General features: G+C 42.5%; 1 protein-coding gene across 1 annotated transcript; it reads left to right on the top strand.

Moving 5' to 3' along the window:
• Positions 1 to 303: 303 nt before the first annotated feature.
• On the top strand, positions 304 to 16,274 carry LOC134571034 (microfibril-associated glycoprotein 4-like). Its single transcript, XM_063429075.1, has 6 exons — positions 304 to 391; positions 1,282 to 1,360; positions 10,149 to 10,297; positions 11,252 to 11,348; positions 12,409 to 12,591; positions 15,722 to 16,274. Exons 1-6 carry the CDS (start codon positions 386 to 388, stop codon positions 15,967 to 15,969), a joined length of 762 nt encoding a protein of 253 aa, XP_063285145.1. The 5' UTR covers positions 304 to 385; the 3' UTR covers positions 15,970 to 16,274.
• Positions 16,275 to 18,187: the final 1,913 nt, after the last annotated feature.

The following is an 18,187-nucleotide window of genomic DNA, read 5'->3' on the forward strand; positions in this document are numbered from 1 at the left end:
ACTCTCGTTCGCGCTCCCTTTTTCTTTCCATCTCTGTCTCCCTCTCTTTGTCTTTTTCTCTCTCTACATGTCTCTCTGTCTCCACTGCTCTCTCTTTTTATCACACTCTCGCTCTCTCTTTCTCTGTCTCCCTCTGTCTCACTCTGTCCTCGTGTATTCCTGAGTTCCAGACCTGGCCATCCGGTTATGCATCCAGGACACATGTGTGCTGAGTCCTAGAACGTAAAACATAACCCTACATCCTGTGGCCCCGCGTCCCCCCTCATCACATCCTTAACAATGCAGGGTGGGGGGGGGGGGTGAGAAGGGGGCTGGAATCAGGACCAGACGCTCCATATAAATATAAGACCTTATAAAGCAGTCTCACACTACGCCAGACGCAGACATGAAGGTAAGGCATGGGAACACTCTGTATCCCCGAGACGCTCAGTGCTCAGGCTCACCTTACACTAAGGGCTTTATTAAATAAACGGGGACTTTGGGGGAATTTGCATGGAAATTGAAAACAATGGCTAAAAAAAGACAAATTGGAAACATTCTTCATCACAGCTGTTTATGCAGCTTACTTATTTTTGGCCTACAATGTGAGATTCGTTTATCGAGTCTGCAGTTTCAGGATAAACGATGGGATCTATCGTCTCTGCAAAGTGAAGTCCCATTCTGGGGGTCAGTTGAGACTGGAAACGTTTTAGAGGAGCGTAGTTGTGGTCCTCACATAGACCAGGCCCAGAGTTTATGCTTTATTGGGGTCAATGTAAGTTATATAAAGTATAATTTATACTGTGCCAGAAGGTTCCATGGTTACATTAATTCCATTAACCCATCGATTGCCAAGTATTCGAAATATGTTGAATACACTGCTTAGTCTTCTAACAGTAACAATTAGTATTTTATTTTTAATATGTATCTCAATTCAGCTCTATATACAGGGGCGCTCTATATGGGGGTTATATATATACGGTCTCTATATAAGTAAACTACATCTATATAAGGTGGTAATACATATATGGTCTGTATATATATGGGTGCTACATATATATGGTCTCTATATAAGGGAACTACAGAGATAAGGTCTCTATATAAGGGGGCTATACATATATGTTCTATGTATAAGGGGGTAATACATATATGGTCCTTATATAAGGGGGCTATACATATATGTTCTATGTATAAGGGGGTAATACATATATGGTCCTTATATATGGTCTCTATATAAGGAGGCTATGCATACATGGTCACGCTATATATATATATAATATGTTTATATTACATGCATTGCAGACTCCGGGAGTCTTCCTGCTATTCAATGTCCTGCTGCTCATAAATGTATGTAGCACAGCTAAAAGAGACACAGAGAATGGTAAGTGTGACCCTAATTCTGTTTGTGGGACCCCACGCATTGAACAGACCCCCTCTAGAAAAGAACACACACACACACCAACACACTACACTGTTACCCATTACACTAACACACATACACACTGTCACCCATTACACTATCACAGCTACACACACTGTCACCCATTACACTATCACAGCTACACACACTGTCCCCCATTACACTATCATAGCTACACACACTGTCACCCATTACACTATCACAGCTACACACACTGTCCCCCATTACACTATCATAGCTACACACACTGTCACCCATTACACTATCACAGCTACACACACTGTCCCCCATTACACTATCATAGCTACACACACTGTGACCCATTACACTATCATAGCTACACACACTGTCACCCATTACACTATCACAGCTACACACACTGTCCCCCATTACACTATCATAGCTACACACACTGTCACCCATTACACTATCACAGCTACACACACTGTCCCCCATTACACTATCATAGCTACACACACTGTCACCCATTACACTATCACAGCTACACACACTGTCCCCCATTACACTATCATAGCGACACACACTGTCACCCATTACACTATCACAGCTACACACACTGTCACCCATTACACTATCATAGTTACACACACTGTCACCCGTTACACTATCACAGCTACACACACTGTCCCCCATTACACAATCATAGCTACACACACTGTTACCCATTACACTATCACAGCTACACACACTGTCACCCATTACACTATCATAGCTACACACACTGTCACCCGTTACACTATCACAGCTACACACACTGTCCCCATTACACAATCATAGCTACACACACTGTCACCCATTACACTATCACAGCTACACACACTGTGACCCATTGCACTATCACAGCTACACACACTGTCACCCATTACACTATCATAGCTACACACACTGTCACCCATTACACTATCACAGCTACACACACTGTGACCCATTACACTATCATAGCTACACACACTGTCACCCATTACACTATCATAGCTACACACACTGTCACCCATTACACTATCACACCTACACACACTGTGACCCATTGCACTATCACAGCTACACACACTGTCACCCATTACACTATCATAGCTACACACACTGTCACCCATTACACTATCACAGCTTCACACACTGTGACCCATTACACTATCATAGCTACACACACTGTCACCCATTACACTATCATAGCTACACACACTGTCACCCATTACACTAACACAGCTATGCACACTGTCACCCATTACACTAACACACATACACACTGTCACCCATTACACTATCACAGCTACACACACTGTTACCCATTACACTATCACAGCTACACACTGTCACCCATTACACTATCATAGCTACACACACTGTCACCCATTACACTATCACAGCTACACACACTGTTACCTATTACACTAACACAGCTACACACACTGTCACCCATTACACTATCATAGCTACACACACTGTCACCCATTACACTATCATAGCTACACACACTGTCACCCATTACACTATCATAGCTACACACACTGTCACCCATTACACTATCATAGCTACACACACTGTCACCCATTACACTAACACAGCTACGCACACTGTCACCCATTACACTAACACACATACACACTGTCACCAATTACACTATCACAGCTACACACACTGTTACCCATTACACTATCACAGCTACACACACTGTCACCCATTACACAATCATAGCTACACACACACTGTCACCCATTACACAATCATAGCTACACACACTGTCACCCATTACACTATCATAGCTACACACACTGTGACCCATTACACTATCACAGCTACACACTGTGACCCATTACACTATCACAGCTACACACTGTTACCCATTACACTATCACAGCTACACACACTGTCACCCATTACACAATCATAGCTACACACACTGTGACCCATTACACTATCACAGCTACACACACCTTCACCCATTACACTATCACAGCTACACACACTGTCACCCATTACACTATCACAGCTACACACACTGTCACCCATTACACTATCACAACTACGCACACTGCCACACATTACACTATCACAGCTACACACACTGTGACCCATTACACTATCACAACTACGCACACTGTGACCCATTACACAATCACAGCTATACACACTGTCACCCATTACACTATCACAGCTGCACACACTGTGACCCATTACACTATCACAACTACGCACACTGTGACCCATTACACAATCACAGCTATACACACTGTGACCCATTACACTATCATAGCTACACACACTGTCACCCATTACACTATCATAGCTACACACACTGTCACCCATTACACTATCACAGCTTCACACACTGTGACCCATTACACTATCATAGCTACACACACTGTCACCCATTACACTATCATAGCTACACACACTGTCACCCATTACACTAACACAGCTATGCACACTGTCACCCATTACACTAACACACATACACACTGTCACCCATTACACTATCACAGCTACACACACTGTTACCCATTACACTATCACAGCTACACACTGTCACCCATTACACTATCATAGCTACACACACTGTCACCCATTACACTATCACAGCTACACACACTGTTACCTATTACACTAACACAGCTACACACACTGTCACCCATTACACTATCATAGCTACACACACTGTCACCCATTACACTATCATAGCTACACACACTGTCACCCATTACACTATCATAGCTACACACACTGTCACCCATTACACTATCATAGCTACACACACTGTCACCCATTACACTAACACAGCTACGCACACTGTCACCCATTACACTAACACACATACACACTGTCACCAATTACACTATCACAGCTACACACACTGTTACCCATTACACTATCACAGCTACACACACTGTCACCCATTACACAATCATAGCTACACACACACTGTCACCCATTACACAATCATAGCTACACACACTGTCACCCATTACACTATCATAGCTACACACACTGTGACCCATTACACTATCACAGCTACACACTGTGACCCATTACACTATCACAGCTACACACTGTTACCCATTACACTATCACAGCTACACACACTGTCACCCATTACACAATCATAGCTACACACACTGTGACCCATTACACTATCACAGCTACACACACTGTCACCCATTACACTATCACAGCTACACACACTGTCACCCATTACACTATCACAGCTACACACACTGTCACCCATTACACTATCACAACTACGCACACTGCCACACATTACACTATCACAGCTACACACACTGTGACCCATTACACTATCACAACTACGCACACTGTGACCCATTACACAATCATAGCTACACACACTGTTACCCATTACACAATCACAGCTATACACACTGTCACCCATTACACTATCACAGCTGCACACACTGTGACCCATTACACTATCACAACTACGCACACTGTGACCCATTACACAATCACAGCTATACACACTGTGACCCATTACACTATCATAGCTACACACACTGTCACCCATTACACTATCATAGCTACACACACTGTCACCCATTACACTATCACAGCTTCACACACTGTGACCCATTACACTATCATAGCTACACACACTGTCACCCATTACACTATCACAGCTACACACACTGTCACCCATTACACTATCACAACTACGCACACTGCCACACATTACACTATCACAGCTACACACACTGTGACCCATTACACTATCACAACTACGCACACTGTGACCCATTACACAATCACAGCTATACACACTGTCACCCATTACACTATCACAGCTGCACACACTGTGACCCATTACACTATCACAACTACGCACACTGTGACCCATTACACAATCACAGCTATACACACTGTGACCCATTACACTATCATAGCTACACACACTGTCACCCATTACACTATCATAGCTACACACACTGTCACCCATTACACTATCACAGCTTCACACACTGTGACCCATTACACTATCATAGCTACACACACTGTCACCCATTACACTATCATAGCTACACACACTGTCACCCATTACACTAACACAGCTATGCACACTGTCACCCATTACACTAACACACATACACACTGTCACCCATTACACTATCACAGCTACACACACTGTTACCCATTACACTATCACAGCTACACACTGTCACCCATTACACTATCATAGCTACACACACTGTCACCCATTACACTATCACAGCTACACACACTGTTACCTATTACACTAACACAGCTACACACACTGTCACCCATTACACTATCATAGCTACACACACTGTCACCCATTACACTATCATAGCTACACACACTGTCACCCATTACACTATCATAGCTACACACACTGTCACCCATTACACTATCATAGCTACACACACTGTCACCCATTACACTAACACAGCTACGCACACTGTCACCCATTACACTAACACACATACACACTGTCACCAATTACACTATCACAGCTACACACACTGTTACCCATTACACTATCACAGCTACACACACTGTCACCCATTACACAATCATAGCTACACACACACTGTCACCCATTACACAATCATAGCTACACACACTGTCACCCATTACACTATCATAGCTACACACACTGTGACCCATTACACTATCACAGCTACACACTGTGACCCATTACACTATCACAGCTACACACTGTTACCCATTACACTATCACAGCTACACACACTGTCACCCATTACACAATCATAGCTACACACACTGTGACCCATTACACTATCACAGCTACACACACTGTCACCCATTACACTATCACAGCTACACACACTGTCACCCATTACACTATCACAGCTACACACACTGTCACCCATTACACTATCACAACTACGCACACTGCCACACATTACACTATCACAGCTACACACACTGTGACCCATTACACTATCACAACTACGCACACTGTGACCCATTACACAATCATAGCTACACACACTGTTACCCATTACACAATCACAGCTATACACACTGTCACCCATTACACTATCACAGCTGCACACACTGTGACCCATTACACTATCACAACTACGCACACTGTGACCCATTACACAATCACAGCTATACACACTGTGACCCATTACACTATCATAGCTACACACACTGTCACCCATTACACTATCATAGCTACACACACTGTCACCCATTACACTATCACAGCTTCACACACTGTGACCCATTACACTATCATAGCTACACACACTGTCACCCATTACACTATCACAGCTACACACACTGTCACCCATTACACTATCACAACTACGCACACTGCCACACATTACACTATCACAGCTACACACACTGTGACCCATTACACTATCACAACTACGCACACTGTGACCCATTACACAATCACAGCTATACACACTGTCACCCATTACACTATCACAGCTGCACACACTGTGACCCATTACACTATCACAACTACGCACACTGTGACCCATTACACAATCACAGCTATACACACTGTGACCCATTACACTATCATAGCTACACACACTGTCACCCATTACACTATCACAGCTACACACACTGTGACCCATTACACTATCACAGCTACACACACTGTGACCCATTACACTATCATAGCTACACACACTGTCACCCATTACACTATCATAGCTACACACACTGTCACCCATTACACTATCATAGCTACACACACTGTCACCCATTACACTAACACAGCTACGCACACTGTCACCCATTACACTAACACACATACACACTGTCACCCATTACACTATCATAGCTACACACACTGTCACCCATTACACTATCACAGCTACACACACTGTTACCTATTACACTAACACAGCTACACACACTGTCACCCATTACACTATCATAGCTACACACACTGTCACCCATTACACTATCATAGCTACACACACTGTCACCCATTACACTATCATAGCTACACACACTGTCACCCATTACACTATCATAGCTACACACACTGTCACCCATTACACTAACACAGCTACGCACACTGTCGCCCATTACACTAACACACATACACACTGTCACCCATTACACTATCACAGCTACACACACTGTTACCCATTACACTATCACAGCTACACACTGTCACCCATTACACTATCACAGCTACACACACTGTCACCCATTACACAATCATAGCTACACACACTGTCACCCATTACACAATCATAGCTACACACACTGTGACCCATTACACTATCATAGCTACACACACTGTGACCCATTACACTATCACAGCTACACACTGTGACCCATTACACTATCACAGCTACACACTGTTACCCATTACACTATCACAGCTACACACACTGTGACCCATTACACTATCATAGCTACACACACTGTGACCCATTACACAATCACAGCTATACACACTGTGACCCATTATACTATCACAACTACGCACACTGTGACCCATTACACTAACACAGCTACGCACACTGTCACCCATTACACTAACACACATACACACTGTCACCCATTACACTATCATAGCTACACACACTGTTACCCATTACACTATCACAGCTACACACTGTCACCCATTACACTATCATAGCTACACACACTGTCACCCATTACACTATCATAGCTACACACACTGTCACCCATTACACTATCACAGCTACACACACTGTTACCCATTACACTAACACAGCTACACACACTGCCACCCATTACACTATCACAGCTACACACTGTCACCCGTTACACTAACACAGCTACAACCAGTGTCACCCATTACACTGTCATAGCTACACACTGTCAATCATTACACTATCACAGCTACACACACTGTCACGCATTACACTGTCACAGCTACACACACTGTCACCCGTTACACTGTCACTCATTACACCATCACAGCTACACGCACTGTCACTCATTACACTGTCACAGCAACACACACTGTCACTCATTACACTGTCACAGCTACACACACTGTCACACATTACACTGTCACAGCTACACACACTGCCACACATTACACTGTCACAGCTACACACACTGTCACCCATTACACTGTCACAGCTACACACACTGTCACAGACCCCTATAACTTTTAAACAATGGATACAAAGTATATTAAAGAAATGCCTGATTTTCCATCACATTCAGAGTAATCTGATATTAACATGACTCAATGATTCGAACATCTGTTCTGGAATCAGCACTGTGTCCAGCCAAATGACTGCACAATGAGAACGTTGAACGGCAAATATAAATTTAAATAAAAACACAAAACAAAACACCATTGATCCAGTAAAAAGAGGTGAAATCTGATGGATGCTACAAATATTAAACCTGAAATGGCCGTGTTTAATGGCTCCTGCTGACTGCAGCCTTGTGTTATTGTGTCTTTTTATTGTATATATTGTTTCATGCCACTAACCTATACCACATCAATGACTACCAAACTACCACACCATCACTACCTCTAACTCCCCACTGACCTATAACACATCACTACCTCGAGCAACCCACTGACCTATAACACATCACTACCTCTAGCAACCCACTGACCTATAACACATCCCTACCTCTAGCACCCCACTGACCTATAAATATAAATCACTACCTCTAGCACCCCACTGACCTATAACACATCACTACCTCGAGCAACCCACTGACCTATAACACATCACTACCTCTAGCAACCCACTGACCTATAACACATCACTTCCGCTAACACCCCACTGACCTATAACACATCACTACCTCTAGCTCCCCATTGACCTATAACACATCACTACCTAGCACCCCACTGACCTATAACACATCACTTCCTCTAACACCCCACTGACCTATAACACATCCCTACCTCTAGCACCCCACTGACCCATAAATATAAATCACTACCTCTAGCACCCCACTGACCTATAACACATCACTTCCTCTAACACCCCACTGACCTATAACACATCACTACCTCTAGCTCCCCACTGACCTATAACACATCACTACCTAGCACCCCACTGACCTATAACACATCACTTCCTCTAACACCCCACTGACCTATAACACATCCCTACCTCTAGCACCCCACTGACCCATAAATATAAATCACTACCTCTAGCTCCCCACTGACCTATAACACATCACTACCTAGCACCCCACTGACCTATAACACATCACTACCTCTAGCTCCCCACTGACCTATAACACATCACTACCTAGCACCCCAATGACCTATAACACATCCCTACCTCTAGCACCCCACTGACCTATAAATATAAATCACTACATCTAGCTCCCCACTGACCTATAACACATCACTACCTCTAGCTCCCCACTGACCTATAACACATCACTACCTCCAGCAACCCACTGACCTATAACACATCACTACCTTTATAGCATACCACTAATCTCTATCACCCCATTAGCCTATATCATACCACTAATCCCTATCACCCCACTAACCTATAGCATACTACTAACCTTTATCACCTTACTGAGCTATACCATCCTGCTAACTTATAACTTATCACACACCTCACTCATCCTGACCTGGAGATCAATATTGGCCTTTATATTTCACTGATCAATAATCTATGAGTCACCATGTTGGCAATATTGAGTAATGCCACAAACAGAATGTTTTAGTAGCAGGGATGGCAATCAATGTATTAAGGCTCCCCAACACCCCAAACCTGTGGCTCTTTCTACCCAGATACAGACGGTGAAATGTACCCCGCTGATTGCGATGAATGGTACGCTATGGGATCAGAGGCCAATGGGGTGCACGTCATATATCCTGCAGGACCGCAGAGTGCTGTCCCCGTGTATTGTGACATGAGTACTGATGAAGGGAAATGGACAGTGAGTACACTGAATGCATGTACAGCACAAAACACACTGAGTGAACCTTCTTTATGTACAGTACAGAGTACACAGGGTGCCCACGTGTCCCAGATCGCCCGGAACAGTCCCGCATTTTGAGAGTCTGTCCCGCGTCTCATTCCAGAATAATGTAGTGTCCCGACCCACAATGAGCTGAGCTGCACTGCAAGTATAGATTTTATGAAATGCACTCGTGAAAGTAAGTGTCCCTGAATGTCGGTTAAGAAAGGTGGTCACCCTAAGAGTACATGGAGTGAGCCTTCAGTGTATACAGCGCAGAGTACATGGAGTGAGCCTTTAGTGTATACAGCGCAGAGTACATGGAGTGAGCCTTTAGAATACACAGTACAGAGTACACTGAGAGATGCCTTCACCATGTTCTCCACTGACATTGAGTTGGTCTTCAGTGTGTAGAGCACAGAGCACAGTAAAATCACGATTTAATAAGCTTTCCATACGATTCAATACTGTTATATAACTTTCTAAATGATTTATACAGAACGTTCTACAGAAGTCACCTATAAATTCTATGGGAATTTCTGGAGATAAATCATTTGGAGAGTTTTTGTAATAGTATTGAAAAATTTGGAAAGTTTATTAAATCGAGGCCTAAGTTAGCCTTTAGTAAGTACAGCACAGAGGACACTAAGTGAGCTTTTACTGTATACAGCATAGAGTACACAGAGTAAGCCTGGAGCTTTATGTATAGCATAAAATACACTAATAGTATCTTCAGTATGTACAGTACAGAGTACACTAATCAGGCTTTTTAAAATGCAGAGCACAGTGTACACTCATTGTATCTTTAGTATGAACCGAACAGGTTAAACTGATGGCACCTTCAGTGTTTAGCACAGAGAACACTTATTGCACCATCAGCATGTACAGCATAGAGTACACCTATTACATCTTCCTGCTTTGTTCTACCTCTAGGTGATCCAGAAGAGGTTTAACGGCACCCTGGCATTTTTCCGCGGCTGGACAGATTATAAACTGGGCTTTGGCCGGGCTGATGGGGAGTATTGGCTTGGTAAGTGATCTTGTCACTGTGTCGAGTTCTGAGCAGTTACACGCTGTCAGTCAGTAACCAGGTGCATGCGGTCAGTCAGTAACCAGGTGCACATTGTCAGTCAGTAACCAGGTGCACATTGTCAGTCAGTAACCAGGTGCACATTGTCAGTCAGTAACCAGGTGCACATTGTCAGTCAGTAACCAGGTGCACATTGTCAGTCAGTAACCAGGTGCACATTGTCAGTCAGTAACCAGGTGCACATTGTCAGTCAGTAACCAGGTGCACGCTGTCAGTCAGTAACCAGGTGCACGCTGTCAGTCAGTAACCAGGTGCACGCTGTCAGTCAGTAACCAAGTGCACGCTGTCAGTCAGTAACCAGGTGCTTGCTGTCAGTCCGTAACCAGGTGCATGCTGTCAGTCAGTAACCAGATGCACGCTGTCAGTCAGTAACCAGATGCACGCTGTCAGTCAGTAACCAGATGCACGCTGTCAGTCGGTAACCAGGTGCATGCTGTCAGTCAGTAACCAGGTGTACGCTGTCAGTCAGTAACCAGGTGCTTGCTGTCAGTCAGTAACCAGGTGCTTGCTGTCAGTCAGTAACCAGGTGCTTGCTGTCAGTCAGTAACCAGGTGCTTTCTGTCAGTCAGTAACCAGGTGTACGCTGTCAGTCAGTAACCAGGTGCTTGCTGTCAGTCAGTAACCAGGTGCTTGCTGTCAGTCAGTAACCAGGTGCATGCTGTCAGTCAGTAACCAGGTGCTTTCTGTCAGTCAGTAACCAGGTGTACGCTGTCAGTCAGTAACCAGGTGCTTGCTGTCAGTCAGTAACCAGGTGCTTGCTGTCAGTCAGTAACCAGGTGCTTGCTGTCAGCCAGTAACCAGGCGTACGTTGTCAGTCATGATTTCATCTCAGACACTTTTTTCCCTTTTAATAATACGTTATCCCAATGTGTACAATGAACTTATATGATTGTTACATAATGCCCTCTCTCTTTTTATCATGTTAGCTAATTGCATTATATTATTATGATTTATTTGTATTGTTGCATGTTATTATTAATATCCCCTGCGTTCTCCGTAGGGTTACACAATGTGTATCTGTTAACGTTGAAGAGGAAGTATGAGCTGAGGGTCGACCTCGGAGATTTCGAGAATAACACGGCTTATGCCAAATACAGCGACTTTGCTCTCTCTCCAAAAGCCATTAACCCCGAGGAAGACGGATACGCTTTGTATGTAGAGGGATTTCATGATGGAGGAGCAGGTATATTGCACCACAGAGCATTGATTGGTTTTTATTGTGAAAAAAATATACAAATTGTTATACAAGGGGCCTCCTGAGCCCCCCCAGTCTGCATCACTGTCTATGAGAAAGGCTAATTGATTCTGCACTGCAAGCATATTTCTACCAGGAGGTGGCAGTATTGCTCCTGTAGAAACCTGCAGTAACACAGAACCTCCAGTGTGTGGCACTCTATCCTAAACATATTATTTTTATTATTTATTATTTTATTATTTATGTAGCACCATCAGATTCCATAGCGCTGTACAATGGGAGGACTAACAGACATGTCATTTATGCAGGGTGCTAAATACAGATATTTATTAATATTATAACTAGATTAAGCATATTCCATAGTTCATATTTACAAAGGGTTTATGACAGTAGATCAGAGATTAAACAAAAAAAAATAACGTGAGGTTAACAAAGCCCTGCTCAAACCAGAATATAAATGTACATTCTATAAATATTATTTTATATGAAAGATTTTCCTAATATTGGACCATAACTACCCCCAATGAATGACCCGTTACTTTGTGTAGATGAGATTTCAAGAATTAAACCCTTATAATAAAGTTTGGATTGCCATAAGACGTTATCATTACTTAACCTGGCGCTTCCGTCTGTTGGTTGCACCTGAGAGGCTTCACGTTACTGAGATACACAGATTAAAGTTCAAAAATAGGATACAAATGTTAGTTGTATTCCGAATGGTTTAAATTTAAGGAACTAACATGAATGAAAACACAAATCAAGTATGAAATATGCAACTTGGCAACATTTGTTTCAAGAACACATTCCTAAAACGTTATAAATATTGCAGCCTACAGGGTACTTTTATTTAACACTGTAGTCAAGTAATGTCAATATGCCACAATATTAACTATTCTGAAATGGATCTAAACTTGTCTGTCAGTCCATCTGTTCATCTGTCTATCTATTAGACTTCTGGATTCAAACTAATTGCAATTTGTCAGAATTTGGCGCGAACAGTGAGTCGTCCTTATCTCTAAACTCCCCAAATCTCCTCACGGACCAATCACAAAACAAACAAAATGAGAAGTGAGCAAGCCAGGTCATTTGTTTCATGGTTTGGATTTCTGTCCGTGGCGCCAAAAAAAGATGGCAGGTGACTACCGCTATGGCCACGATTGGATATTGTTGGATAAACTTTTCAAATTATTTTAGGTTTTTTTCAACATATTAAAATATATATAAATATCTATATCAAAAATATCAAAACTTTAAAATATTCGAATTTGTTTCATAATATCAAATTATTGTAAAAGTTTATTCAAAAATATTAAATCATTTGTAAATCGTATCCAACCATATTAAAGCGAGGGCTCAGTCTGACCCAAGGTGCTTGGTATGAGGGTTCCTGTCTTTTACTAAAGGTATGGATGATATTTTTACATATTCTTTATTTATAAAAAAATATCATTTCTGATGCTGATTAAAGCACATTAAATCAAGGCCTTAATCTGTGAACCAAATGGTGTGAAAATGTGCTGCACAATGTATATGTAATATTTACGTTATGTGTATATTTTGCCGTACACTGAAAGGTGGATTTTTGTGCCATTTTGGTTTGGTTGAATCATTTTTTTCTCAAACGATCACATGGACAAAATTAATCTAAACCAGAACACCACATGGACGAATCCTGAATGGTCCCCCAAAATAGATTAAATATTTTTTTTCACTTATTGATTCAGACAAACTGTGCACAAGCTTATATATCTACTGCTTGCAGCTTTATTACGATTTATTCCACAAATGTTTGTATTGGCACTCGCGTCTCTGTTTCAAGCCGTATCCTGACAGCGCGGCTCTTCGATGCATTAGATTATATTTACCAGGATAAACCGGACCTTTCCACGTAAGCGATCAGTATTATAACTGGTTTCCATGGCGATTGCTCCACCTGTACAGCATTGTCCCAGAATTGCTCCTCTGTCTCACTACGCTCTGATTATGACGATGCCACAGGTCGCAATCCCAGATTTTTTTGTTGTTTGCAATTTCAGTTTTTATTAAGTGGTTTACACGCTCGTACAGGAACACAAGGCACTTACTGAATTTTAAGAAAACACTCTTTCTGGTTGGAGTAACCCTTGGTTGCACCCCCCAGTGATCCCACCATGAGGCCCAATCTCATGGGATGTGCGGAGGTCGCACTGAGAGAGAACTTACAGAGGAATGGAGGGGGGGAGGGGGAGCAGGGCTACTGCCGCTACTAAACTGTAGTGGGTATCTCTCTCACTCACCTCTGAAAACATGTAAAATAAAGCTAAGGGCTGAAAATCAACCACCGGTATTTCTCAATGCTCCCCATGGTGGAGAGAATTCTCCCTCTCTTTTCCTCAGCAGTACGGTATTTAAGAATTACAGGTGGTCCTCACTTAACGGCCTACCTGTTTTACGACGGGTCACACTTACAAGCAGCTCTCTAGCGTGGGTATTCAAGGGGTTCACCACTTTAGAGAGCTGGTCTATATTCAGGGAATTCAGGGATTAGAGGGATTCCCTGCTCTGCTGCGCTTTTCTGCTGGTGTGCATGCTCCGTAGGGCATCCTTGCTTACCGACCAATTTGTTTTACGAACGGAACCCATTCGGTAAGTGAGGAGTGCCGGTGCTTAATATCCCTAATTAGGGCTAAGTGTGTGCGTTCTTACACCTTTTAGCGCTCCATTCTGGAGGCAGGTGGCTGATTTTTCATCCATTAGCTTTCTTTATTTGCACATCTGCTCTGCATGCCCATCATTACAGATTGCAAGTACAAAAATCTAATTGCTGAAGTGGTCATGGTGCTTGGAGTGACCCTTTAAAACACATCGGAATAATAATTATTATTATTATGAAAAAGTACCAAAACTAGCAACAAAAACATATATATTTATAGATGGTTTGTTTTCTGATCTCCCTGCTGAAAAGGTATGTATAAATATTAACATGTTTAGAATGAGTACACGATTGAAGATATATTGACACATTAATACGTAAGACTAGAAAAATCTACAGTAATAAAAGCAGACGTGTGCACTGCATGGTTAGCGGAGGCACGGTCATACACAAGACACTAAATCCAACATGTCTCCCTTTCCTCAGGTGATGCTTTGTCCTATCACAATGGCATGAAGTTTTCTACGTATGATAGTGATCGGGACACCTATACCCAGAACTGTGCTGCCCTGTCTACTGGAGGCTTCTGGTTCAAATCTTGTCACCAGGCCAACCTGAATGGTCCATATCTAGGTGGTGTCCATTTGTCCTACGCCAGTGGTGTTATCTGGTTTCCTTGGAAGGGTTACTACTACTCTCTGAAGACCACAGAAATGAAGATACGTCGAGTGTGACCTGCCTTTTATACGTTAGGTAGCCTCTATCAATATGATCCTTCTATCAATATATTAGTTTTGTTCCTTGACCCCATCCCAGAAACATAGTATCCATAATCTATGATCTGTTTCTCAATAAACCTCCACATGTCCAGCTCTGTACAAATGTCATCAATGAAAACACATGTTGTTGGACCTATAGTACCTGCTTGCACATGTTGTATCTTCTAATATACCCCTACAGTACCCATGTATAACCCACCCAGTGTCTCTTACCTTGTTCAGTAGCACTTGCTGTGATATAAACATGAAATGTACCCAAAGACGTTGTGTTTAATGAGTCTCACAAAGGAGGGACCTGAGTCATTTGTGGCCGTTTAGCACCCGAAACATGGACATAAAACTGGGTGCTGAGAGTTAAAGTCTATAAAGAGCTGGCAATAAACACATACATACTGACATACGTCTCCAGGCCACACCGAGGGAAAACTGTACAAACAGGACATGTTGGACAGGGTGTGTGTGTGTGTAGTGGATGCAGTGTCTGTATGTAGTGGGTATATTATATGCGGTGTGTGAAGTGAATGCATTGTGTGTGTGTGTATAGTGCATGTAGTGTGTGTACTCTGTGTAGTGTGTGTGTGTAGTGTATGTAGTGTGTGTACTCCGTGTAGTGTGTGTAGTGTATGTAGTGTGTGTACTCTGTGTAGTGTGTGTGTGTAGTGTATGTAGTGTGTGTACTCCGTGTAGTGTGTGTGTAGTACATGTTGTGTGTGTGTGTGTAGTGCATGTAGTGTGTGTACTCCGTGTAGTGTATGTTGTGTGTGTGTGTAGTGCATGTAGTGTGTGTACTCCGTGTAGTGTATGTTGTGTGTGTGTAGTGCATGTAGTGTGTGTGTGTAGTGCATGTAGTGTGTGTACTCCGTGTAGTGTATGGTGTGTGTGTGGTACATGTAGTGTGTGTACTCTGTGTAGTGTATGCTGTGTGTGTGTAGTGCATGTAGTGTGTGTGTAGTACATGTAGTGTGTGTACTCCGTGTAGTGTATGTTGTGTGTGTATAGTGCATGTACTCCGTGTAGTGTATGTTGTGTGTGTGTAGTGCATGTACTCCGTGTAGTGTATGTTGTGTGTGTGTAGTGCATGTAGTGTGTGAAAGTGCTGGCTGGAGCCATGGTCCCACTGGGCCCAGCCTGTTTTGCTATCCGTTGCTATCCTAAAGAAAACTAATGGACATTTTTTCTAGATCAACAATCTATTGTTTTCGGTAATTTTGGATGCTGACTAATTTGGCATTTGGCCGAAATGTGATTAATCTAAATGCACACGTCTAATGCTTAAGATATAATCAAAGAGACGAAGAGACTGTCCAAGATCTTGACAAGATTAATAAGAACATTGTTAAGGTTCCGGGAGACTGTCATATTTAACAAATGAACCGGATTGGTGGTGGTCACAATGGTGAAGTTCCATAATACGTATGCCAAAAAATTATAATTCTGCTGTAAAAAAGGTATATAAGCTAGCTGAATCTATAATTAATCAGAATATTGCTAAGACTGCACGAATATCCCTTGTAACCATTGATAACCATACTAGCATATTGTCATTCATTGACTGAAATAAATGCAACAATAAAGATTTAATTTATTTTACTGTTAGCCATCACTGCTCCCACTGGAAGGCTATTCCAGATATCTACTACCCTTTCTATATCACTGTTACTGCTCCCACTGGAAGGCTATTCCAGGTATCTACTACCCTTTCTATATCACTGTTACTGCTCCCACTGGAAGGCTATTCCAGGTATCTACTGCCCTTTCTATATCACTATTAATGCTTCCACTGGAAGGCTATTCCAGGTATCTACTACCCTTTCTATATCACTATTAATGCTTCCACTGGAAGGCTATTCCAGGTATCTACTACCCTTTCTATATCACTGTTACTGCTCCCACTGGAAGGCTATTCCAGGTATCTACTACCCTTTCTATATCACTGTTACTGCTCACACTGGAAGGCTATTCCAGGTATCTACTACCCTTTCTATATCACTGTTACTGCTCACACTGGAAGGCTATTCCAGGTATCTACTACCCTTTCTATATCACTGTTACTGCTCACACTGGAAGGCTATTCTAGGTATCTACTACCCTTTCTATATCATTGTTACTGCTCCCAGTGGAAGGCTATTCCAGGAATCTACTACCCTTTCTATATCACTGTTACTGCTCCCAG

This window comes from Pelobates fuscus, chromosome 8, assembly GCF_036172605.1.
Source record: "Pelobates fuscus isolate aPelFus1 chromosome 8, aPelFus1.pri, whole genome shotgun sequence".
In the NCBI taxonomy this organism is placed as follows: Eukaryota; Metazoa; Chordata; class Amphibia; order Anura; family Pelobatidae; genus Pelobates; species Pelobates fuscus.